This window comes from Rhinoderma darwinii, unplaced genomic scaffold, assembly GCF_050947455.1.
Source record: "Rhinoderma darwinii isolate aRhiDar2 unplaced genomic scaffold, aRhiDar2.hap1 Scaffold_2787, whole genome shotgun sequence".
NCBI classification, from domain to species: Eukaryota; Metazoa; Chordata; class Amphibia; order Anura; family Rhinodermatidae; genus Rhinoderma; species Rhinoderma darwinii.
Window position 1 is genome coordinate 4,997 of NW_027463075.1, and position 27,358 is coordinate 32,354.

Below are 27,358 nucleotides of genomic sequence, written 5' to 3' on the forward strand. Positions count from 1 at the left end.
TAAAAGGAATATTCTCCACTTTGTTGAAAATTTGCTCAAAAATTGCAACGAGTAGAGGGGTGGATGCACTGAACTGGAACCAGCAAGGAGGACATTGGGAATCCGGTACTGCGGTAAGATAGAACACTTACTAGAAGCAGCACATTATACAGAAGTAATGAGCAGTGTAGCGGTGAATCCAGCACTGGGGTAAGATATAACACTTACCAGAAGCTGCTGCACCTCTGTGTCTTTCTCTCACTCTTCAGCTCTCGCCTCCTGCTCCCCCCTCCCCTCTCCATAGACTTGTATTGGCAGCTGTAACCTGATCTCTCAGTGGAGCTTAGCAACCGTATCCTCTCTGCCTCACTGAATACGGATTCTATGAGTGAATGCTGAGTGAATGAACAGCTAAGAAAACAGGGGGGAGGAGGAAAGGAGTCTGATAAGTGGAGGAAGAGGCATATTTCTCTAATAAGATATATTACAGATTTTCTTACATTCGCTTGTGCTATTAATTTATGCAACGTTATTTATAACCGGAGGCATGCGTTAAGTGCTGTAAAGCATTTTGTTCAAATGCCAACATTTTATTGCACGTTTTCAACATTAGCAAATTATTATTTATGACACTATGGACAAACCATTATACCCCCCAGGGGCACTTACTTTAGTTGTGCTTTGAGCTCCGTAAACCGCGGCCTCCGGCTAGGGTCGTAGGCCCAGCACTTTGTCATAAGGCTATAGAGTGTAGGGGGGCAATTGGGTGGCATGGGCAGGCGTTCTCCGTTTTCTATTCGGCCAATCACATCATTATTCTTCACGCCCTGGAAAGGCTTCACTCCATACATTAAAATTTCCCACATACATACACCTGGGAAGAAAAAAAAAAACGGAAAACTTCAGCAAAAACACAATCTTCAGTGAGGTCTCATCATCAACATCCATATCCAATGTTTAGTAACTTCGCAAATATAGGAAAATTAATTTCATCTGGAACTAAACGGGACTGGATAGATGCCGGGTTACCAAATATTCTGGATTATTGGACATGATAAAAGTTTACATAAGAAAGAAGCCTGGACGGAGCGCTAAAAATATCGCTAAGCACATTGCTACAATGTATCAGTGCAGGTAAAGGCTGTTTTCCTCACAGAGGATTGTCTAGTCTTGATACAATTGTAACAAACCCTCAACTGTGATACATATTAAGCCTTTACAGGTTTTCAGCTTCTAGCAGTAAACAAATGTTTCCATTCACTGACAGCAAGCACAAATGGAAAAGGCTGAGGAATTTAACCGCTTCCCGACCGGCCACTGTATATTCACGTCGGCATTTGCTGGGCTCTGTGCAGTGCCGACGTTAATTTATGGTGGGTGTTAAAAGCGCGATCCGGGTGCCTCAGAGTAGCGCCGACACCCGGATCGCACTGTTGACCCCTGCCTCTGGTCCCAGAGACATGACCGGGACCTAATTGGTTCAGGTCCCGGTCATGTGATCGCAGGGAAAGCTTGTTGCTACAACAAACTTTCCCGGGGACCGATTGCGGGTGCTGCAGTCGGTTATAAGGCAGAACCGGAGGCCACACAACGGCCCCAGAGTCTGCCATGCACAGCAGCCAATGAGAACCAGCCGGATGCTGGTTCTCATAAGCTTCCTGTCAGTGTGACTCTCAGCGTCACACTGACAGTTTATAATACGTTACACTACCTAGGTAGTGTAATGTATTATAGCAGCGATCAGTGCTGCCAGGCTTCAAGTAAAAAGTAAAAAATAAAGTAATAAAAATGTTTTATAAAAGTTAAAAACCAAAAATGCTTTTTTTTCTATAAGTCTTTTATTATAGGAAAATATTTGGTATCACCGCGTTCGTAACGACCCAAACTATAAAACTATGTTATTTTTCCCGCACGGTGAACACCGCAAAAAAAATAATTAAAAAACAATGTCAGAATCACTTTTTTTTGGTCATCACCCCTCCCAAAATATAGAATAAAAAGTGATCAAAAAGTCGCATGTACCCCAAAATAGTACCAATAAAAACTACAACCCGTCCCGCAAAAAACAAGCCCTTACACCGCTTTTTTGACTGAAAAATAAAAACGTTATGGCTCTCAGAATATGGTCACACAGAAAATAAATAATTTTATCGAAAAGTGATTTTATTGCGCAATCGCTACAAAACATAAAAAAAAACCTATATATACATATGGTATCGCCGTAATCGTACCGACCCGCAGAATAAAGTAAAATGTCATTTATAGCGCACGGTGAAAAGTGTAAAAAAAAAAAAAAAAAAAGACAAAAAACATTGTCAGAATTTGTTTTTTTGTCACTTTTCTTGCCAAAAAAAATCTAATAAAAAGTGATAAGAAAAAAAATCACATGTACCCAAAAATGGTACCAATGAAAACTACAGATTGTCCCGCAACAAATAAGCCCCCGCACGGCTCCGGTGAAGAAAGAATAAAAAAGTTCTGGCTCTCAGAATATAGCGACAGAAATAGTGCAGTGTCCAAAAGCTGATAAGATCGGGCCCCATTTATCAGTGCGACATTGGCCACATATCTGCGGATTATTATTTATGTACCCAATTATTATACCCTCTTATTATACCCTGATGTACTCTGCCCAGTTTACACATACCCCCACATCATAAACTGAAATACCAGCGAAACCCCAAACAGAACAGTTACCAAGCAAACTCTGCGCTGCAAAAGCCAAATGGCGCTCCCTCCCTTCTGAGCCCCACAGCGTGCCCAAACACCAGCTTACGTCCACATATATGACATTTTATATCCGGGAGAACCCGCTCAACATTGTATGAGGTATTTGTCTTCAGTGGCACAAACTGGGCACAACATATTGTGTGTTAAAATGGCAAATCAGTGGAAAATTTTAATTTTCACTTTGCACCATCCGCTGCGCATTAACGCCTTCGCACAACATGACTTAATAGCATGTCGTGGTGCGGGGGGTTATATATGGAGTGGGCTCATGCGCTGCGCCGGCTCCATATTCTGCAGGTGTCCGCTGTGTATTACAGCTGACACCCGGGACTAACGGACAGGAACAGCGATCGCGCTGTTATAGGAGCCTGTAAAAATGATATTATACTGCAATACATTAGTACTGCAGTGTATTGTACCAGCGACCTAATGATCACTCGTTCCAGTCCCCTAAAGGGACTTTTGGGAGGTTTCCACTGTTTTGGTACCTCAGGGGCTTTGCAAATGCGACATGACACCCGAAAACCATTCCAGCTAAATTTGAGCTCCAAAAGCCAAATATTGTTCCTTCCCTTCTGAGTCCTGCCGTGGGTCCAAACAGCAGTTTATTACCACATATGGCGTATTGCTGTACTCAGGACAAATTGCTTTACAAATTTTGGGGTGATTTTTCTCCTTTATTCATTGTAAAAATTAAACATTTCTATGTTTTTTCAGAAAAAAGTCGATTTTCATTTTCTCGGCCTAATTCCACTAGATTCAGCAAAAAAAACTGTGGGGTCAAAATGCTAACTATACCCCTAGAAACATTCCTTGAGGGGTGTAGCCTACAAAACGGGGTCAATTTCGGGGGGTTTCCACCGTTTTGCTCCCTCCAGGGCGTTACAAACGCGACATGGCACTATAAACCAATCCAGCAAAATCTGCGCTTCAAAATCCAAATGGCGCTCCTTCCCTTCTGAGCTCTGCCGTGGGTCCAAACAGCAGTTTAGTACCACATATGGAGTATTGCTGTAATCGGGAGAAGTAGCTTTACAAGTTTTGGGGTGCTTTTTATTCTTTATTCCTTGCAAATATCTTTTTTTTTTAAATATTTTTTCAGAAAAAAAAAGTCGATTTTCACTTTCACAGGCAAACTCCAATAAATATAGCAGAAGACCTGTGGGGTCAAGATGCTAACTATACCCCTAGAAAAATTCCTTGAGGTGTGCAGTTTCCAAAACCGTCTCACTTTTGGGGAGATTCCACTGTTTTGGCACCACAAGACCTCTTCAAACCCGACATGGTGCCTAAAATATATTCTAAAAAAAGGAGGCCCCAAAATCCTCCAGGTGCTCCTTTGCTTCTGAGGCCGGTATTTCAGTCCACTAGTGCACTAGGGCCACATGCTGGATATTTCTAAACACTGCAGAATCTGGGCAATAAATATTGTGTTGCGTTTTTCTGGTAAAACCTTCTGTGTTACAGAATTTTTTTTTATTACAAATGAATTGCAGCAAAAAAAATAAAAAAAAATTTGTAAATTTCACCTCTAATTTGCTTTAATTCCTGTGAAACGCCTAAAGGGTTAAGAAACTTTCTGAATGCTGTTTTGAATACCTTGAGGGGTGCAGTTTTTAATATGGGGTGATTTATGGGATCTATCTAGTACATAAGGCCCTCAAAGCCGCTTTAGAACTGAACTGGTCCCTGTAGAAATCGCCTTTTGAAATTTTCTTGAAAATGTGAGAAATTGCTGGTAAAGTTCTAAGCCTTGTAACGTCCTAGAAAAATAAAATAATGTTCAAAAAATGATGTAAATATAAAGTAGACATATGGGAAATGTGAAATAGTAACTATTTTGTGTGGTATTACTATCTGTTTTACAAGCAGATACATTTAAAATGAGAAAAATCACAAATTTTGCAAATTTTCTCTAAATTTTGGTGTTTTTCACAAATAAGCAATGAATTTATTGACCAAATTTTTCCACTAATATAAAGTACAATGTGTCACGAGAAAACAATCTCAGAATCGCTTGGATAGGCAAAAGCATTCCGGAGTTATTACCACATAAAGTGACACGTCAGATTTTAAAAAATGGGGCTGGTCCTGAAGGCCAAAATGAGCTCGGTCTTGAAAGGGTTAAACACAGTCTATTAGAAAGTTGCAGAACTTTTCATTAGGGCTTTTTGAGAGTTGTGATTTCACGGCAGATGAAGAGTTACAAGTTGGGGGTGACGGCAATAGAGAAGTGCCAGGGAGCGACGCAGGATTTCTCAGAGAATCCACGGTTTCCCATAAAAGGCGACTTGTGTAGAGTCGTAAACAAGCGAGGGGAATCCAACCACCCAGTGAGGCCTCATGCACACGACCGTAAAAACACCCGTTATTGCGGGTGGTAATTACGACCCGAAATAACGGGCTCATAGACTTCTGTTACCCACGGGCACCTTCCCGTTTTCTCACGGGAAGGTGCCCGTGCCGTTAAAAAAATAGAACATGTTCTATTTTTATATTTTACGGGCCGTGCTGCTATACTTTATAATGACAGCACGGCTCGCAAAAGCGGCCGGCTGCCCGCGGCCGGCCGTGCTCGTAATTACGAGCACGGTCGTGTGCATGAAGCCTTACCGTCACGTCTGCTGTTGGCACCGGACACGTTTGCAGGGTAATCCTCAATAAATCATCCTCCGCCAGCCAGAAGGAAGAGGAGAAATTAATCACCTCGTTACCACGGTTACGACTCCCATTCGCTTTGTGAATTGGGCACGTTTTCGGCGCCAAGAGTTGACACTTTTTGTTTTTACAGGACACGTTTTTTTAAACACGTGCACATTAAAAAAAAAATGCGTCGTATGCACTACAATGCGCTTTCCCATTGATGTCAATGCCAAGCCTAGAGCATGCGTTTTTCAGCGCAGAATTCACGCCGTGTGAACAAAGCCTTTTGTCCAACAGATGATTCAAATAGAAGCGACAAAATCCGGCCTATAAACCACGAACCCCCCGAAAATACTAAAAAGAGCCCAAAAATGAAAGATAAAAAAAAAAAATCGAAGCAAAATTGCCTGGAGAAAGAGGCCTCCCTGGATGGACAATCCCTCTAAATAGTTCAGGACCACCCAGCAGATTTGATGCGGTTTTCCATAAATAAAGCTTAACCCCTTAGTGACCCGCCTATTTTAGGCCTTAATGACCGAACAATTCTTTTTTTTTTTTTCCCATCGTTGCATTTAAAGAGCCTTTAACTTTTTTATTTTTTCCGTGGACATCGCTCTATGAGGACTATTTTTTTGCGGGATTAGTTGTATTTTTTTTAATGGCACCGTTTTGGGGGACATATAATTTTTTGATCAACTTTTGTTTTGGGGGGGGGGGGGGGATAGAAAAACAGCAATTCTGCCATATTTCCATGCATTTTAAAATTTACGCAATTTACGTGGCAGCGTAAATCACATGTTACCTTTATTCTATGGGTCGGTACGATTACGGCGATACCACATATGTGGAGGTTTTTTATGTTTTACGACTTTTGTACAATAAAAACAAACACTTTTGAACTGAAATGATTTGTTTTTCCATCGTCGCTTTTCAAGAGCCGCCATTTTTTTACTTTTCCATCAATCTAGTTCTATGTGGGCTTGTTTTCTGCGGGACGAGACGTCGTTTTCATTGGTGCTTTTTGTGGGTACATGGGACTTCTTGATTAACTTTTATTATTACTTTTTTGGAGGGCAATGCAAAAAAATAGCAATTCCGCTGTCGTTTTTGTCCATTTTTTTTTTTACGATGTTCACCTTGCGGTTTCAATTTAAAGTTAACTTTATTGTTGGGCCATTACGGTCGCGGCGATACCACACACGAGTACTTTTATTTCTTTTTTTATACTTTTACTAAATAAAACCACTTTTTAATGGAAAAATGTTTCTTTCCTGTAATCTTTATTATGAATTTTTATTTAACATTTATGACTTTTTTATTCCCACTCGGGGACTTCACTACGTGATCTTCAGATCGCTGCTATAATGCTCGATATACCCCTTACACCAGAGCATTATTGCCCGTCAGTGTAAATCTGACAGCCAATCTATTAGGACGTGTCTCTGGCACGTCCTAATAGGTATATAGCCAGGGCAGGACTGGGGGCCCCCCGGGTGCCATGACACCCCATCGGAAGCCCACGATTAGATTTGCGGCCCAACGATGGGCGACACAGGGAGCTCCCTCCCTCTGTAAATGAAATTGACCGCAGCATTTAAGGGGTTAAATAGCTGCGACTGCAGCAAGCTTCGATTGCTACCGTTGGAGCAGGAGTCCGGCGGTCATCAGACAGCGCCCGCTCCAACCTGCCGGGGACACCTGTGCAGGACTTCGACTAGATTGCCGTGAAAAAGGCATATTGGTGGTCACTAAGGGGTTAATCATTGAAATAAAAAGTTCTGCGACTTTGTCTTACGCTTTTATGGGGGGAATTTATTAAGACGGACGTTTCATATGCCAGTCTTAATACAAAGAGCGCTGGAGTAAAATACGCCTGTTAGGTGCCGACCTCTCAATAATTAGGCGCATCTCTGGCCGCCCGTGCGCCAGAAAGGAAAATAGACGCCGGCCATAACGTCGATTACGTCAGTTTCTGGCATAATTTATAGTGAATTTGTCAGGCATTGGATGTCCCCGCCCCCTTCCACTAAGTCCCACCCACTTTATTAAAGCGTTTTTGCGCAGATTGCGACTTTTGTGTTTAATAAATTCCTCACCATTTAAGATCTGTTTGCTGTAACTGAATAGAAACATTCTTTAAAAACTCATTCAGACCTAATACTTCTTGCAGCTGAGAGTTTGCTACAATTGTATGCAATCTAGACAATACTCGGAGGTATGGGGTTGCGGCTTCCTATTACAATAGAAGGGACGGTACAGTTATGGATCCTTTGTAGGACTAATACCCGCTAATGGGGATTGTCGTGGTGTCCGGCATTTTGACAAGAAAATGGTTACATTCAGTGCAATTCTTCACGTAAAATTGGTAACGTTTGTGTGTGACTTACAGCACATCCAGATCACGCTGAGCTGTCATTTACAGCGAGATCTCGCGAGATTACGCTTGCTGTGTTGTAAATCCCTCACAAACATTACCGAAGTGTCGGGATTGTGAATAGACATCATGTCCTTGCTGGAGGTGATGTCTATTCACTGTCAGGACACTTCAGTAACGTTAATATGTGTGTATGTGGCTGCACATAGTGATCTAGTAAGAACACTATGTGCTGTGTAAATGAATGGGGAGAGGTGTATGACGCTGATTGGTCTCTGATTGGTCAGCGTCATACACTCCTCTGTACAACGCCCACTTGGTCAATAGTAAAACACGGCCAGTTGTCCAATAAGAAAGTCATTAGCATAAAACTAACATTGGTCATAACTTGGTGAAAATTTATTGTTTTTCTAAATAAAAACCACGGCTGTAATCTACATTACAGCGCCAATCACATCATGTAGGAGATTAGGGGGCACTTGTATTCACTCACCAAACATCCACACGTCACTCGCAGAGGTAAAGCGCCGGAAGTTAATGGACTCCGGAGCCATCCATTTAATGGGCAGTTTACCTTTGGAAGCTGCAGAACGAGGAAAAAAATAAATAAAAAAAGACAAAATTATTGACTGATTAAAAAAAAAAAAAAAAGCATAAAAACCATTTAGGCCCTTTTCACACTAAGCTTTTTTTGCAGCGGAAACCGCGGCAAAAAACAGCCGAAATTGCCTCCTATTGATTTCAATGGGAGGTGGAGGCGTTTTCCTCCCGCGAGGAACAGAAAAACGCTTGCGGAAAAAAGAAGCGACATGCTCTATCTTGAGGTGTTTTCCGCCTCAAAATCCCCATTGAAATAAATGGGAGACGGAAATAAACGCGTTGGCTGAGGTTTTCGGCAAAAAACTGTCTGTGGAAGAAATAGGAAAAAAAAAAAAAAAAAACACCTAAAAAAACCACGGCAAAACACACATGTGGTGCAAAACCACTTAAAAAAACCGGAGCTGATTTTTCCAGGCAGAATTTTCTGCCGCAAAAAACTCTGTGTGAACAGGGCCTTGCAATGAAATACAAAAATCGGAGAATACAGACACGTTACTCCTCTCTATTTACACCCCTGCGGGACATTTCTGTAACGATTATTTTACTGTTACCTGTACTGGTATAATCATTGTATATGTAAAAGCTCTCAACATGCTACGTAGTTCTATAATAAAAGACGCAGGTCCAGCAAGTTCAACCGCTCTCAATAAGTTACACGTCATTCATTGCTGTATTGGGTGAAAACATTGTTTACAAACCCTGAAAAACATCCTACAGTGGTCCCGCTTATACAGGTGCACGTCCCGTTACAGTGTGAAGGAGTTCTCCCTCGTAACAAGTCGTGCATTTGTCGAGCAGAACATTCTACGGATGGTTTTTCATCCTCTGGATGTGAAAAATAAAGTTTACATTTGTTGACAGCAACCAGAGATCTTGAAAATTGTAAGGAATTGAAACACAATCTCTTAAAAAGTTGCAGTATTTTTTATTAAACAATGATCTACCTTTATTTACAACTGGAAGCCCCCTTTAAATTCTACGATAATATTATACAAGGAAATGCATAAATATCTACAAATTTGCAAGACGAAAACCATTCCCTCCGAGCAGATAAGGCCCTATGCCCACTTCATTCTTTTTCTTCAGGGTGGTAGCCGTTTTTCTGACGGCTAGCACCCTGACCCATTCATTTCAATGGGGCCATGCACACTTCAGGTTTTTTGACGGTCCCGTTGCTCCGTTTCGACAAAAGTAGAGCATGTCCTACTTTGGTCCGAGATTCCGTGACTCTGAGGCCCATGCAAGTCAATGGGGCCGTCAAAAAAACTGAAGGCACACGGAAGGCATCCGTGTGTGACGGAGCCGTAACCTAGCAACGGCCGGGCGGGCAGACAAACATTAGAAATATATTACACTAATCGGCAGCCACTTCTCTCTATCCAGCACTGATAGAGAAAAGGGGCTGCTGATAAAAATAAAATAAAAAGCAGTTCATACGTACCCGGTCGTTGTCTTGGTGACGAGTCCCTCTTCTTCCTCCAGTCCGGCCTTCCTGTATGACACGAAAGTCCATGTGACCGCTGCAGCCTGTGATTGGCTGCAGACGTGACATGGGATGAAACGTCATCCCAGGAGGCCGGACAGGAGGAAAAAGTAGGAAGTTCTGGGTAAGTCTGAACTGATTTTTTTTATTTCATTAGATTTTGCGAGCGCCGAGCATGGTCATTCTTCAGCGCTAGTCACTGTCCAGGGTGCTGAAAGAGTTAACACAGATCAGTGCAGCCCATTAACTCTTTCAGCACCCTGGACAGTACAATGCTCGGCGCTTGGAAACGCGTGCACACAAAGCACACGGATAGCAAAACGGGCACGCGGATAGCAAAACGGGCACGCGGATAGCAAAACGGGCACACGGATAGCAAAACGGGCACACGGATAGCAAAACGGGCACACGGATAGGAAAACGGGCACACGGATAGCAAAACGGGCACACGGATAGCAAAACGGGCACACGGATAGCAAAACGGGCACACGGATAGCAAAACGGGCACACGGATAGCAAAACGGGCACACGGATAGCAAAACGGGCACACGGATCCGTCAAAAACGGCCGATAAAACGGTGAAGGAAGTGTGCACAAGGCCTAACAGGTAGCGTCTATGGCTTTAAGAAATTGTCCCAAATGAGCCCCTTCTCAGAATGAGGCTGGTATAGCAATCAGCTCATCATTTATGTGCAGGTTTCTCAAAGGGTGTCCGGGGTTAGGGAAACATGGCGGCTTTATTTTAAACAGAGCGCCACACCTGTCCATAGGTTGTGTCTGGTACTGCAGCTCATCTCCACTGAAGTGAATAGGGCTGAGATATAATACCACCACCTGTGTGTCCTCACCTTTATAATAAGTACTGTCCTCCATATACCGCGAAAGCCCAAAATCTCCTAACTTGACGCAGTCGGAAGACGAGACCAACACGTTCCTAGCAGCGATATCCCTGATAAATAAAGCATTGCCATTGATATAACATTTTCATACAAATTTTCTAATATTCTCTACCTAATTCTCATGTTTTCAAGACCTCTGCTTGCGGTCCTTTAAAAGGCACTTGCACTGTTGCTTCAAGTGCATGAAAATCTGTCCTGGTCATGTGATAGACGCACAGGTGCTGGGATCGTTTCAGTTATCAGAGGTCTGTCAGTCATGTAACGAACCATCCACCTGTGTCATCACATGACCTGGAAAGATTTTTATCTACTGGAATTAAACAGTGAGCAGCAAGCAAGCAGGGATCTTAAAAACCCATGAATATTTTATACACAAATATAAAAAAACTTTTTATAACTCTTCAAGTTACAAAAAATACATTTTTATTTGCTAAACCGAAATTTCCCTTCAGGGTCTATTCACACTGCAGTGTACGTTCAGCGTATGCGCCAGGTGAGCTCTGCTACATGCACTCAATTCCCTGCAGATTTTTCCGCTACATGTGGATGTCGTTTTCAAAACCCCGTCCACATTCATTGTATTGTACTTTGCGGCGGATTGCGAAACTGATGGAATCCCGCAAACAGCAGAGCTCTGCTACATCCGTCATCCACATAGATATGAAATGGAGCAGCAGGACTCCAACCTCCTCCTCACTGCACGACCGCAGGATGGGGCTCGTGACCCCCGTTCTAGCGATCATTAAAGGTGATAAATGTCCTTTATGTAACAACCCCTTTAAAACCCAAACTAGAGCGCAACCTAAGACAAGGACGTGGGTTGGTCTTTAAAGAGTAACTAAACGTTCAACAATCTTCTAACATATCATAGTGACCTGTCAGAAGTCTTGATTGGTAGGGGTCCGAGGACCGAGACCCCCACCAATCGCTAAAACAAGGCGATAGAAGTGCTCGCGTGAGCGCCAAGCCGCTTGGTTTTGGCTTTTTCCGGAATGCCGATGTAACGGAGTACAGGCTCATAGACTTTCTAGTCAGCCCGTACATCGCTACATTGATTTCCGGAAAAAGCCGAACAGAAACTAAGCGGCACAGCGCTCACACGAGCGCTTGTGCCGCTTCGTTTAGCGATTGGTGGGGGTCTCCGTGCCCGGACCCCCACAAATCAAAACTTCTGATATGTCACTATGACATGTCAGAAGTTTGTTGAACGTTTAGTTACCCTTTACGCCATTATTAATATTTTCCATAAAAAAAAAATCATGCTACATTTTTTCCAAAAGAACACATGCAAGAAAAAACACGTCACTTACACAGAATCACCAGCAGAGGTCACTATTGGCTGGTGATTATTCTAGTCAACACAGAGAATGCAAGGAAGAATTTGCGCGTTACGGTTGAGGGGAGGTTAAGGCTATGTTCACATTGAGTTTTTTGCAGACGGAATTTATGTATCACAATTCAGTTTGGAAGTTTGATGCATATTTTCCTCTCCTTGCACGCCAATTTTCGCAGCGTTTTTTGTCCGTGGCCATTGAGCATCGCGGGAATAAAACGCAGCGAAATACGCTTTCTCCGCCACCCATTGAAATCAATGGGAGGCATTTTCGAAGTCAAAAAACTCTGTGTGAACATAGCCTAAAACTACTTGTAAAAACCGCATGGTAAATGCGTTAGACAGCGGTGGCCCTGCCTCCTTTGCTAAGCCACACCCACTTTAGGAAACTAAAGAGCGTCGGAAAAAGCCCAAATGTCCCAATTTTTGCGACTTGAGTCGTCTGAGAGTTTTCTATGCCGGAAGAGAAGTTGATAAATTCCCCCAAGACGGTTTCATCCCTACATAAGATCAATACGGAACGAGCGGCTGCCCCCAGCGTGGTTATAGGAGTCTAATGTTCTGCTATCCCCTCATATCTACGATTCCTCATCACACATAATACAGCCCATATAACATATCCAGCAAATAGCATCCATAGGATGTGGATGTAACAGAGCGGGACAGCGTGGATTGACCGTTCTCACCTATGTACAAAGCGTTTGCTCTCCAGATAGGCCAGTGCTGTGCTGAGCTGATACGCGTAAAGGATCAGCGACGCCAGATCCAGATTGTATTTTCGGACTTGTAAAAACGACCGCAGCTGGTAATGGATAAAACATTTACAATTAACCATAAAACATAGAACCTCAAATACATCCTTAGCCTGAAATTGCCAGTCTTCTCCATTCACACACAAAGCTGTGTGATTAAAGCTCTGCTGGTTGCCCTTGGAAACAGACAGCGGTTTGGCTCCACCTCGCTGTCAAACGTGATCTAACAGCTTAGCCCTACCTTTCACCTGAGCTCCCACAATGCAGTGCTCTCTGGTGACAAACGCATCAACTTAGCTTTAGACATGAATGGAGAAAAAACAATCATATAATTCAGCATCAGCACAAGTTAAACTAATTATTTGCAGAAGTTAACACACATTTTATCAACATTTATACTGAGAAAACCTGCAGATTGTGGCAGTTTTCCTTTATTGAGCACTTTTAGTTTATGTTTTTGGTAATAGGAATCCAAACCACTTGTGAACACAAACATGAAGCCGGTGGAAATCCCCGAGATCCAGAGCGTCACAATTCTGCTGGTTCTAATTGGAAACGATCAGCAACCTGGCCGATAGAACAACCATAAAAAGCTGAGCTCCTATAATACACGAGGGGGGGGGGGGGGCAGTACTCTTCCTACATCAAATTACTGCTTAGTACCTCAAGTAAAAACGGCTCTGGAGTATAATACAGGATGTAAGTCAGGATCAGTACAGGATAAGTAATGTAATGTATGTACACAGTGACTCCACCAGCAGAATAGTGAGTGCAGCTCTGGAGTATAATACAGGATATAACTCAGGATCAGTACAGGATAAGTAATGTAATGTATGTACACAGTGACTCCACCAGCAGAATAGTGAGTGCAGCTCTGAAGTATAATACAGGATGTAACTCAGGATCAGTACAGGATAAGTAATGTAATGTATGTACACACGACTCCACCAGCAGAATAGTGAGTACAGCTCTGGAGTATAATACAGGATGTAACTCAGGATCAGCACAGGATAAGTAATGTAATGTATGTACACAGTGATTCCACCAGCAGAATAGTGAGTGCAGCTCTGGAGTATAATACAGGATATAACTCGGGATCAGTACAGGATAAGTAATGTAATGTATGTACACAGTGACTCCACCAGCAGAATAGTGAGTGCAGCTCTGGTGTATAATACAGGATATAACACAGGATCAGTACAGGATAAGTAATGTAATGTATGTACACAGTGACTCCACCAGCAGAATAGTGAGTGCAGCTCTGGAGTATAATACAGGATGTAACTCAGGATCAGTACAGGATAAGTAATGTAATGTATGTACACAGTGACTCCACCAGCAGAATAGTGAGTGCAGCTCTGGAGTATAATACAGGATGTAATTCGGGATCAGTACTGGATAAGTAATGTAATGTGTGTACACAGTGACTCCACCAGCAGAATAGTGAGTGCAGCTCTGGAGTATAATACAGGATGTAACTCAGGATCAGTACAGGATAAGTAATGTAATGTATGTACATAGTGACTATACTTTATGTTGAATCATTCTATTTGTATATTGTAAAATGGTGATCAGAGGTGGATGCTTTAAAGTAGCACTCTGAGCTACACTAACACGGGCCACAAAGGGATTGTCAATTTTCTGCTGTTTGTATCCCGTTTAATGCTACATCCCCCTCAGGCCCTGCATTAGGCATAACACAATACCAGTTTTGCCTGGAGTGTTTCTTTTAGCCTTAAATATATTAAAGAGGATCTGTCCCTTATTCTGACAGGTCTATTTTAGTAAATTATTATATTCCCTATGAAACAATTCAGGAGCACTTTTTCTTAGAACTCTACATTGTGCCGTTACTCTGTTATTTCTCCTAGAAACTTAGGACTAAATTAACAACTGGGTGTTACCACTTGGAGGTGTGTCTTTCTACAGATGGACACTGACCAATCAGTGCTGATCGGGAAACACGCCCCTTTCATAAGGTAACAACCAGTTGACAATTTACTCATAAATTTCCAGGAGGAGTAACAGAGGAACGTTGCAGAGTTCTAAGAAAGCATGTTCCAGAATTTTTATTTTATGGGAAATACAAATATTTATTAAAAAATACTTATCAAGAGTGGTGACATGTCCTCTTTAAATGTTTTATTATTTAATAGTCGCCATAGTTTACCTATGGGGTTGGCGTGGGGTGATGGTGACAAACGATCATAACGACGCTGCTTGTTTGTGAGCTGCTGGGAAACTTGAAGGAATTTGGGTCTGATAACATGAACATATCGTACAAAATGCAATTCCCCAACATACTATCCCAGATATCTCCAAACCTGTACATGACTACGCCAGGCTTACCTCCCCGAGCGTACACAGCTCCATGATTATCCAGACCGGGTTCTCGGTGATCACCCCAATCAATTTCACAATATGCGGATGATCAAACTGGCGCATCGTTACTGCAGAGAGAAGACGCCGATTAATAACCCATCATGCAACGTCTCGGTAGCAGTATAGCCTGCAGGTCAGAGTGGTAACACATGATATGATCTTGTAGTGCATCCACACTAGCGGGTCGAGTTCCTTACGCAGCCCCATGCACCCTCCCTCCCCCCGCAGTCGCTCTGTAAGGCACAGATGGTTTATTTAATAAAATTTCAGCCTATGGCACCTACAGCGACGAGAGGACATTGAAACATCAAGGCAGCAGCTTCCAACAGTGGAAAACAGTCATTTTGTCACTACAGATCAGGATGCGGTCGATCAGTAGAGTATCTGGCGCATCTTCAGGCCAGGATTCCATGGTGACGAGACATTGCCCGATCATTGTTCTACTAGGTGATCAGCTGCGGCCAGAAGCGTCTGGTACAAAGTCACGCCGTTATAGAATAAACATGTACGATCTTCCGATTTGATGTCAATAAAGCTAAACCAGTCATCAATTCCTCATCGTTTCCATCATCTTCGCTTGTTGACATTGCGGCCAATTAAAAATTCACAACATCCGCACATGAAAATCTCATGTTTATGGCCATCTTAAAGGGGGTGTCTAACCAAAGAGGCGGCGCTGGTTAGCGGCTCTCTGCTCTCAACCTCCCTCCAAGATGTCTGTATGTGCTAATAGGGCATATGGAAGGGCTTGTCGATATGAGACAGCCTCTTGACCCCTTCCTGCACAGCGCCATAATAGTACATCGTGAGGAGCGGGTAGTTACCACACCACTCCGTACTATTATGGCGCAGTGATGTCACGGGTTAAGGAGTTGTCACAGCACCATGTGCAGCGGGAGTCCACTGTAACAAAGTTATACTTATGTGTGAGCGTGGGGCAGGGGAGCAGCATGACGCACCGGCTTTCCCCATGAGTGGGCGAGGGGCAGCAGGACGTGAAGGCTTTACCTATATATGGGCAGGGGGCAGCAGAACCAATAGGCTCTCTCTATGTGTGGGCGTGGGGCAGCATGACGCACAGGCTTTCCCTATTTTTGGGCAGCAGCACCCACAGTCTCTGTTTATGTGTGGGCGGAGCCAGCAGAACCAACAGGCTTTCCCTATGTGTGGGCGGAGCCAGCAGAACCAACAGGCTATTTGCGGGCGGGGGGCAGTGAGTGACAGTCTTTCCTGTATGAGTGTGAATACAGATATAGCTGTCAATCAGTGATTAGGACCGCCCATTGGACTCCTAAACCCCAAATGAGTGGAGGTTTAAATGAATAATCCCCAAGTTATACTGAATCTTTTGCTACAAAAATATATAAATCCTCCCCCCTCTGTCGCCTGCACATTGGTCCGCATTGTCAACAGGACAGGTCCACACCTTTGTATGAAAATATAAGGAATCAAATCATAGAAAACGATATATCCCGAAGCTCAGCCCCTCCCCCCTTATCCTGCCCTCAGATAGGGAACAGACAAATCCACCTTAAACCCAGAAGATATAAAATACGGGCTGTCTGTGTGACACGGGAGGTAGCGGGATAATCCTCGGAGGAGACGTAAGCGGCGGTCTCTGCAGAGGCTCCGGACGGTCAATTAGTTCTCATTAATCACTTTTTAATTCCGGAACGTTCAGCCAGAGCAGGATGATGGGGGTTTTATCACTAAGCTATGAAGATAACGCAGCTTTAAATACTTCTGCACCTGTCCTTACAAAGCTGACACGTCTGCAGCGAGGGGCGGACGCAGAAACCGCACAAAATAATCCCCACTAATGTAAATCCTCTAAGAATTAAAAGTTCCAGTAAGTTCAGATAATAAAAAAAGAAAATGTTCCAGAAAACCTTTGCAAAATAGTGCAGTCCCTCTATTACTCCCTGTTATCAGTTTAGGCTGGGGAGAGACCAAGGCCCCATGCACCCGCTAATCTGCGGGTGAATTGCGGCACCATTCATTTCAATGGGCCCATGCACACGTCCGACACGAAAATCCCGGTCGTGCACATGCTATGGTCGTGTGCATGAGGCCTAAGGGTCCTTTAACAGCGGCCAATATCGACGATAAAAACGAGTGCGATCAATGAGACATCGTGCTGATCGGCGCCCGTTTGCTCCTTTCTCTACTGTTCTATGTTATCAGCCTTTTAGGGCTGGCGAGAGGCCTCTCTGCCCTTCATAATCATTACTTTATGTCACCAACCGAGATGAGAACTTCCAGAAAAACGTAGCGATCACTTTATACATTTTAAAGGGAACCGGTCACTAGATTTTAGGGCACTGAACCCCCAGAATGTCGGTATATTGCGGGGGGAATAGCGTCCTAAACGTGTCCCTCTAAAAACGGTCCGTTCTAGCAAAAGGTTATAATCAGCGTGCGCTATATGTAAATGACCAGAGTCCGGAGGCCTCCTGCACATGCTCAGATGAAGCCGCGGCCGTCACACCCGGACTCCTCTCCGGACTCATTAAAATGGCCAAACAGATGAAGACTCTCCTCTTAGACCCTGACAAATGCCTGCGTGGCACCTTCACACCACGACAAGCGCAGCGGGTGGAGACGTGTCCGTAGATAAATACCACACCGCTTTATGGAAAAGGAAGGGCACAGAATAAGGTGAGAAAACTTACAGGCCTCTTGTAAGAACTTCTCCCTCACACTGTCCGATGTGCAGTTCTTACACGTTTTGATTGCGACCGCCATGGCTGGATTCTCCTGGGGGGGGTAAAGCAAATATATAAGGGGTGTGAGTGACTGGAGTTACCAATTGGTGGGGGTCTCCGTGCTCGGACCCCCACAAATCAAAACTTCTGACATGTCACATTACACTCTAAAGGGTTTTTTACATAAGTAATAAATGTATGATCGCTGGGACCCCCACCACCCTAGAACCGGGGGGGGGGGTCCAGTAATTGAACGGAGCAGTGGTGGAGCGGCCCCCCATATCTAGTGACCGGTCGGGATCCCAGCGATCAAGAATTTATCACCTATCCTGTGGGTACGTAGTAAAATGTCCTTTATGGGAAATCTCCTTTAGGCCCTGTTCACACTGAGTTTTTTTGCTGCGAAAACTGGGGCAAAAATTGCCTCCCATTGATATCAATGGGAGGTCGAGACGTTTTTTTCCTGCGAGCAAAAAAAAAAAAAAAAAAAACGCTTGCGGAACAAAGAAGCAACATGCCCTATCTGGAGGAGTTTTCCACCTCAAAAACCCCATTTGACAATGGTAGAGGGAAAAAAATAACGCCGCGAACGGCCGCAGCGGGTTTTGACGCGTTTTATGGCAAAAGCCGCAAGCGTTTTTTTCCTTTGCCTGCTGAAGAAAGAGGTCAAGAAACGTGTAAAAAAACGCCTGTGGTGCAAAACCACTTAAAAAAAAACCGGAGCGGAATCTTCAGGTAGAATTTTCTGCCTGCAAAAAAAACTCAGTGTGAACAGCGCCTTATAAGGGCTATTATTTTTTTTGTATAAGTCCTAAAACGTTCTAGTAAACTTTGTGTTTTAATACCTCACATTCCTATTAAAATCCAGAGGCTGAAACCCCATACGGAGCTAATGCTTCTCACAGCTGAGTATTTGCTACAATTTGATCATGTTGAGCTGAACAGACTGATTACATTTTAGCAAACTACAAGAGCGAGAGCGGTCCTGCTGATGTGTTCAGATCACAGAGGATTGTCTAGACTGGATACAATTGTAACAAACTCTCAGCTGTGAGAAATATTTGATTTGTACAAGTTCTCCGTGGTTAAGTATTTGCACTTTTTACAATATCCAGAATAACTTTATGAAGCAAATACACAAAAGCTTGATTTCCTAATCCATAGTAACAAAAGGAATGTGGCAGAATTTCTAAGACTCAGGAGCTGCGCTCGTGTCATGAAAAGTCTCACAGTACTACAATCCATATCCTCTGACAGTAGGACTACTACTGACCACGTCCACTTACCGGGCTCATGTAGACTCCTTGGTGCACATCTCCAAACTGTCCTTCCCCTATACACCGTCCTAGCTCAATCCGATCCCTCTGGATCTCGTAGTCGCCCGCTATAAAGACAGTTGGGTAACTTATTACAGGTACGAGAGAAGCGGCATCAGCCGATATACAGGACACGTGCCAAGGACATCAGGGAATCACACAGGGACTAGATACACCACCACATCAAGGTTCATATAAAGATATCGTATAAAAGTTCTGCAACTTTTAAACAGACTTTGTATTGCAATTCCTCACCATCTTCAAGACCTCTGCTAGCTGTTGTTGAATGCAAACATATGTTGTATACATAAAATGACTAAACCGTGTCCTGTCTTAGTCCTGCTCACACAAAGTTGCAAGGCTCGTTAGACGAGAGCTCCGATACACTGTAACGAGTCCTACAGCTGTGTGAGCGGCACATTAACAGGATGCACTTCCAGTATGAATGGTTTGTGCTCACTGACAGCAAGCAGATTTTGAAAATGGAACACAAAGTATATCAAAAAGTTGCAAAACTTATTATTACACAGCAATTATGCATTTTGGAGAACAAATTTAAGTTACAGTTCAGCATTAGTCATTTCTGGCATGTCATCGGTGGGGGTCCAGGACCAAATAACGGTGACCCTTTATAATACTACTAAATCCTCTACCACAAGAAAACCACAGGAAGAAACATTCACTGCACCAATCACAAGCTACACCCCTGCAGGCCAAAACGGTGGATCCACAGAGCTGGCAATCTATAATCACCGACAGCAGATTAATAAATGGATTTACAATGAGACGTTCCTCCATAATGTAAATGTACAGCCTTCATTTTCTTTATCTAAATGGATATAATTCGGTCTGCCTGAAGCCACCACTAGAGGGAGCTAAGAAGGTTAGTGTATAGTATATTATGGAGTATAAACCGTATGAAATTAGCTCCCCCTAGTGGTGGCTGCAGGCAGAAAGGATTTTATTATACATCTACATGCAGAGGATTTGGGGCTCTGTATCTGAACGCTGTAAAGATCTTAATAAATGAATCAGCACGGAATTAAGGACCTACAAACAAAAGGATGACATAAAGGTGGAGATTCCCTTTAATTAAGTGGAGATGTGCCGTATGCGAAGACCGAGCTCCCGAGAAGTAACGGCGCTGTCGTCTGATAGACTTCATATAGTGGGCTACTCCACTCGAGCCACATGATGTGACTTTTGACACCCGGGTATTTACCCTGCTGCTGCACCGCATTCACTTCTATTAGGTGTGATGTTGTGCGTACGTACGTGTGGCGCTGCGCCAAAGTTGTCAACGGTGAGTTCTCTGCAGCGACTCTACTATGATTTGTGGCTTAATGTAATTACTAAAACCAAGCAAGTGGGGGAGGGGAAGCAACATACATAAATTCAGACCGCACTGCACACACTGCAAGCACAAGCCACACCCAGAGCAGTTACCTTCATCTAATCCATAGCTTTCTGATTGGCATTTAGAGAAGGAATAGAAAACAATCTACCTTAACACAATGAACATTACATAGAATAAGGAAACATGTAAAACATGACATCACCATCCAAACGGCAACAGAAAGAAATAAAATGCTGTGTTTTATGCTCTAGTCACACATAGAGCTGCAGTCAGAATTGTGATGGCTTCCTGTTACCAGAGTGCAGTGGATTGTGGGATCTAGGCTGTTAGGTTGAATGTTTGACAGCGAAGTGTCGCTTCACTGTAGCAGAATTGTGAATGCAGCTCTGGATGTGACTAGAGTACACATGATGTAACTCAAACAGTTCACAAAAAGTAAAAATATTTGTAAAGGTTTTTAGTGTTTAGATTAAGGCCCTGTTCACACGGCGGATTTTGGGTTGCAGGTCCCGCCGCAAAATTATTTCCGCTGCGGGAAAAAAATCAGCTAGTGGGAAAAAGAAGCGTCTGACTGCCATTGAAATGAATAGGAGGCTGAATGCGCTGCAAAAAATTTCCCCCGTGTGAACATACCCTAAATGTTCACTACGAAATGTAGTTAAAAGTGGTGATCCATCTAGAAGGGGGTTTTCCAGCCTTATGTGAACAAAGCTTTATCATTGTTTAATAAAAATATCAGTGTTACAATTCTCTCCCATTTTAAAATCTCTGCTTGCTGTCATTCAATCAAAACAGGCTGAAATACCGGTCTTGCTAAAACCGCTGCAGTTTGATACAATGTATCAGTGTAGGTAAGAGCTGGAGGCCAGGACAGGGGATTGAGCTGCTGCTGTGTTTAGCTCACAAAGGATTACAGCACGAATACATTGTGTCAAATCCTCAAGGAGTCAGGTTCCCATTCACTGATGGCAAGCATAGATCTTAAAAATTAGAAAAAAATGGAAAGAAAATATATTCGTGAGTTGAACAACTTTTCATTATAAAGGCAACACTTTATTTTCATTCAACTGGAGAGAATTCCTTTACAGAATACGCCCCAATGAATCGCATGCATTTGATCTGCACCTTATAGCATTTAAAGGGGTACTCCGCTTTGGACAATCTCTACTGGTTAGAAGGTCCCGTGACAATAAGCTGATCACAAAGTGTCTTTCTGCCGGGACCTCCAGTGATCAGCTGTGATCTGTGGGGAAACCTGTCAGTAAGTGTTCAATTTCCCAGCAGCGCCACCACATGGGGAAATTAAGCATTACGCAGGGTCCATTCATATCAATGTGTTGTCTGTGTAATACAGGACAGGGCAGGTCCTCCAGAGAGAGAGCGCGAGACGCTCTATGTAACCTGTCTCTACCAAGAGATGGGGATCCTGAACAGAGGACCCCCCGCTATTAACCCAGAAATCACTAACAATGGGAATGGGTTTTCTAAACTGGACAACTTATTTAGGATTTATGAGGAAATGATAAACATTATGTAAGGTCAGAAGCCGCTTTAATATTCAGTCAGTTATCCCAGACTGCTGATCTACAATGCGCGGCTCTCCGGATTTAGCAAAACTACAACTCCCAGAATGCCCTGACAGCCCTTGGCATGCTGGGAATTGAAGTTGTGCAACATCTTGGGTGTCTCGGTTTGGCGATCTCTATGTCAGCAGCACGGGCTGGACGTCAGCACTTACTGGAAGGCATGGTGTACGTATCTTCTTCATCTATAATCTCTGCATAGTCATCGGTTTCTGCAAAAAATAAAATCCGACATCTTAACAATTGTAGTGAAACAGGAGTCACCGCAAACACCAAAAACATCAACCCCCGGACAGCGAGAGACGGCAGATTCTGATATTACTCAGACTTGATTATTGATTCGCAGCAATTATCACACTTATTTGGGATATCATGTGACGCTAAGTAAGCTCTATTCACATCCAGAGCTGCAGTCAAATAGCGCTGGGTTTCCTCTTCGTGAGAACCTGCAGCCCCCTGTTCGTTTTAGGGTTGTTCCGATCACATAGAGGACATATCGCTAGGACCACCACCAATCCTGAGACAGAAGGATGCAGAGAAATACTATCCCTCTCAGAATCCTGAGGGTCCGGGCAGTCGGACCCCACCGATCAGCAAGCAATGTGATATCCTAATGATATGCCATTACTTTCTGTGATGTGAATAACCCTAAAAGAGCATACCCTGCTGTGGTGCATTGTGGGAGCTGTAACGTCATGAACTGCACTACAGGAACACTACACCACCCACAATGCACTGCAGCAAAAATGAAGTGCATTATATTTCAGGTAAGCAGTTATCTGAAAGCACAGTAGGATTAGGTTTCAAGCAGTAGCAAGGAAAATTGTGAATGCAGCTCTGGATGTGATTGGAGTATAAGACCATGTAATGTAGTAAAAAGTAACTCGACATTCTAAGTGGATTTAACTTGATGTGAGGGATGGTCTGGCTCTTGAGATTGGGGTGGGGGTTAAGGGAATATTCCCTATTAATAATTTCAGAGCTGCAGGAGGCCAAGGAGACAATAAATTGCAATGCGCAAATTACGTTGCATTGAATTCCCCATTGCCTGCAGCCCGGGCGCCAATATTGCTACAACTTGGCAACATTATTACTTAGGGTCAGGGAGATGCCGTAGCCATGTGTCATCCGTAGTGGACAGGAATCGGCCAGGAGGATCTCGCAGCACGTGCTGAAGATCCTGTGTGGTCACCCGATGTACGAAAAAACTGTTGCTAAGCAACAGCGCAGTAATAAGTATGAATTCACATGGGAATGTCTGGTTCTCACTAGTTTCCCTTTAAAGGGGTATTCTGACCTAGAGGTGGGGCCCCCACTTTTCTGATATAACTTTGTCATCGGAATGCCCCTTTAAGTTTAGAGATTCTGGCCAATATCACCTATTATATACCAGGGCAATAGCCTACAGGTTACGCAGGTGTTTGTATTCTCCATCTATAGATCTCACGTTGGACCATGCGCAGTCCACTACTCTACAGTAAGTGATGCAGGAGATACAGGGTCGGTGTGCCATGTGCAGAGCGTGGTGTTAGTGCCAATGTGGGCAGTTCTGGAGAGCAGGAGACAGGACACAACCAAGACAAATGGAAGAAGACGACGACATGATGAAAGTGCAGGTATTACCGTCCCCACTAAACTCCTCTGCGGGTCCAGGGTGCATGCAAGAAAAGAGCGGAGAGAAGCGTGAGCAAAAATAATGCACGGCTCATACATAGAAAAGATTATTTGCAACCATTTGTTACGTTATTATAATGCATCACGTCAGTTATCAGGTCTAAAAACAACCAGCCGGCATCAGAAACAACAACATGCAGCAAGCAGCGCCAACCCAGATCAGAGGGTGAGGCCAGCACTCAATGACTGGGACTGCGTGGATTTAGGTAATGTTTTCTTACCATTTACAATCAGGTGGCCTCCTAGAATTTCATTTACGGAGGAACTAACCTATACTGCTCATCCTGCGCTTCCTGCTTCATGAATAGAATTCCAGAAGTACGGTGCACACTGACACAAAGGCACCACAATAAAGTAGAGGATATGTCAGTGCAGATTTATATGTCATTTAAAGGGCAGGGAAAGCTGGACGACCTCTGAATAGAACATTAAGAGACTTGTACAAGCAGTCAGCCCCAGTATGTGAAGGCAAACATCAGCTTTGGTGACACGTGTGAATATCACAGATCGGTGAGACCTGGAACAATCCGTGCCGCATTTTTTACCATTTTTAAATTCTGAGATTGCAGCCAGCAGTGTAAAGAATGGAGGTTTTCAATGCGGTTCCATTCATTACACTGTGCAAAAGAGAAACAAGGTTTTATTATTTCACAACTAAACAGAAGACACACAATACAATATAAACAATATGAAGCTGCTAGAAAACAAAATCCAAACCCAATAATAAAATGGAACCATTTGCCTCGGGGTCTCATGTGACCCTCTCCGCTCTGGCAGAAAGACCTCAGAGAGGAGCAAATAATTTGCAGCACTTGATTGGCATCTTGAGGCGGCATTGAGGGGTTGTACCATCTGGACCACCCATTCTGTAAATAAGGATGAGCTGGTGATTAGAGCTGATCGCCCGGGGAAGCTGGACATTTCTCCTGCTGCAGCCCCTGCAGGAGAAACGTGGTATTACATGGCGCACATTCCAATTGATCATAAATAGGGCACTCAAACAGGGGTTATATAATGAAAAGGTGTCCTATATCATGGCCTTACTATAGAATTGCTCGAGTCTCTCACGGTGAACGTTCTTACAGTTGGCGACTAATCGATCGTCATTCGCCACTTTCTACTTGAGTCTGTGCCACGTTGATGGATATCATGGTATTTGGTCCCCTTTACTTATATTGCATCAGATTAGCGGTCTGCCCACTACAGACATGCATCAGCCCCCCGGCCAAATTTAGTTAAATGACATTGACTGTAACACGAAGGCGAACTGCAATTAACAAATTGGCACCAATGAGAAAGATGGCGGTCATTAAACGTGCACGACACCCGGGATAAGAGGGTCAATTTCACTAATATTTATCATGTGAAATCAAGTGCAACTATCTCATTAGAGAGAGAAGAGAATCAGATTACTCACAAAATGTTCCTAGAGTTCTTCCCATCTTATAACGTGATCGCATACCAGGATGTGCCATTACTTTGTGATTGTTGGGGGTCGGAACTTTGGGATCCTTAGCGATCCGTAAAATGGAGTGGCCGGAGCGCTGAATCCCCTTCCATGTTTTCCCTGCACTGTGGCGCTCTCGGTCACCCCACTGAACAGGGAGCTGCAGACAGGCCGAGGAAATATCCTTCCTGGACACACAAGAGTCCATTGAAATTAGGACAACGGGACTCTCAGAAATTAAAATTGCTTTCTAATGGGGGTGGGGTGTGTCAAAAAAGTATGATAAATAAAGTGTACCTGATGCCTGTACATAGTGGAGGGGGGCAATAAAAGGGTTGTATACAATTAGGTAACTCTGGTCTTTGGACGGTGTATGTCATTCATGTGAGCTGCAATACCAGAGACAACCCATACGAGAGGAGTGGCGCTGTTTATGGGAAAAAAAATTAAAAACTCTAATGTTATACAAGTCCTTGGCCCTAACCATTTATGAAATCATTAATGCTGGCCAGTCAGGGTAGAATCTGCTCGTGTAGTAGGAATTATAAGATCACTTTGGTCCCTGGGATCACATGAATGTTTGCTGACCTGTTGGCCACTGTCTTTATCACCTTCATAAACCTTTCCTTTTGCTTGGAGTAGGTCCAGGACAGGTATGAGCAGCTGCTAGTGCCAACAAGACATGTGTCTATTCCATGGGCATTATGTGGGTCCATCGTGCATGTTAGACGGGGGAGATCGCGGACCCCAATATTAATCATGTTTTCGGCACATAACACTAGTGGCGCACACTCTGAATCACACACATGCAGCTGTAGTGGGGGACGTCACCATCCCTGCGAATTAGTATGCAACCAAAAGCCGCGCGAGTACCCTTTGGTGAAGACTCATGAGAGCAGAGGATGAAGGGTAGAAAACACTTGGATTTGTGGGCTCTGGGCAGAAAGGGCGAGGAACCTTCACACAAACACAAATCAGACAGGAGAGAAAAGAGATGAGGTGCAGAGTGTTAAAGAGGTTGTCCAGAATTAGAAAAATATGGCTGCTTGCTTCTAAAAAGAGCGCCACTCCTCTCCACAGGTTGTGTGTAGCATTGCATCTGAGCCCTAGTTACTTCAATCTCCAATGTACAAGAATATAACTACTATAATACTGCCCCCTATATACAAGAATATAACTACTAGAATTCCACCTCCTATATATTAGAATATAACTACTATAATACTGCCCCCTATCTACAAGAATATAACTACTATAATACTGCTCCTATATACAAGAATATAACTACTATAATACTGCCCCCGATATACAAGAATATAACTACTAGAATTCCACCTCCTATATATTAGAATATAACTACTATAATACTGCCCCCTATCTACAAGAATATAACTACTATAATACTGCTCCCTACATACAAGAATATACAAGAAGAGAAAAGATGGGATCCAGCGCTGAGTCAAGTTTAAAATGGATTTTCTGTTCCAAGTTTATTGGCATGGGTTAAAAGGAAGTCCAGTTGTATAGGTCCTGGGTGTGTGAGAAAGTGGAGGCAATGTCCTCGGGGCCTACGCGTTTCGGACGACTGCCGCGTCCTTAAACTTGGCTGTAGCCAAGTTTAAGGACGCGGCAGTCGTCCGAAACGCGTAGGCCCCGAGGACATTGCCTCCACTTTCTCACACACCCAGGACCTATACAACTGGACTTCCTTTTAACCCATGCCAATAAACTTGGAACAGAAAATCCATTTTAAACTTGACTCAGCGCTGGATCCCATCTTTTCTCTTCTTGCTAGCCCACCGTGTGCCGACACGAGGATCCGAGTGCTATCCACAAACACACAGGAGTGTGTCAGGTGAGCTGGAGGTTCCCTCCCCAATTTCCATTGTATACAAGAATATAACTACAATAATACTGCCCCCTATATACAAGAATATAACTACTATAATACTGCCTCCTATATACAAGAATATAACTACTATAATACTGCCCCCTATATACAAGAATATAACTACTATAATACTGCCCCTATATACAAGAATATAACTACTATAATACTGCCCCCTATATACAAGAATATAACTACTATAATACTGCTCCC

The 27,358-nt window shown here is 43.5% G+C and overlaps 1 protein-coding gene across 1 annotated transcript; it reads right to left on the bottom strand.

The window, feature by feature from the left end:
* Window positions 1–207: 207 nt before the first annotated feature.
* Window positions 208–26,547, bottom strand: LOC142703552 (focal adhesion kinase 1-like; the record flags this gene model as incomplete). Its single annotated transcript, XM_075848238.1, has 11 exons — window positions 23,760–26,547; window positions 22,292–22,348; window positions 20,643–20,663; window positions 19,167–19,264; window positions 17,848–17,932; window positions 15,143–15,243; window positions 12,728–12,843; window positions 10,658–10,758; window positions 8,220–8,309; window positions 649–853; window positions 208–390 (listed from the first exon to the last, which is right to left on the bottom strand). Coding segments are annotated over exons 1-11 (1,094 nt in total), but the record flags the coding sequence as incomplete, so codon positions are not given.
* Between the last annotated feature and the right edge of the window lie 811 nt (window positions 26,548–27,358).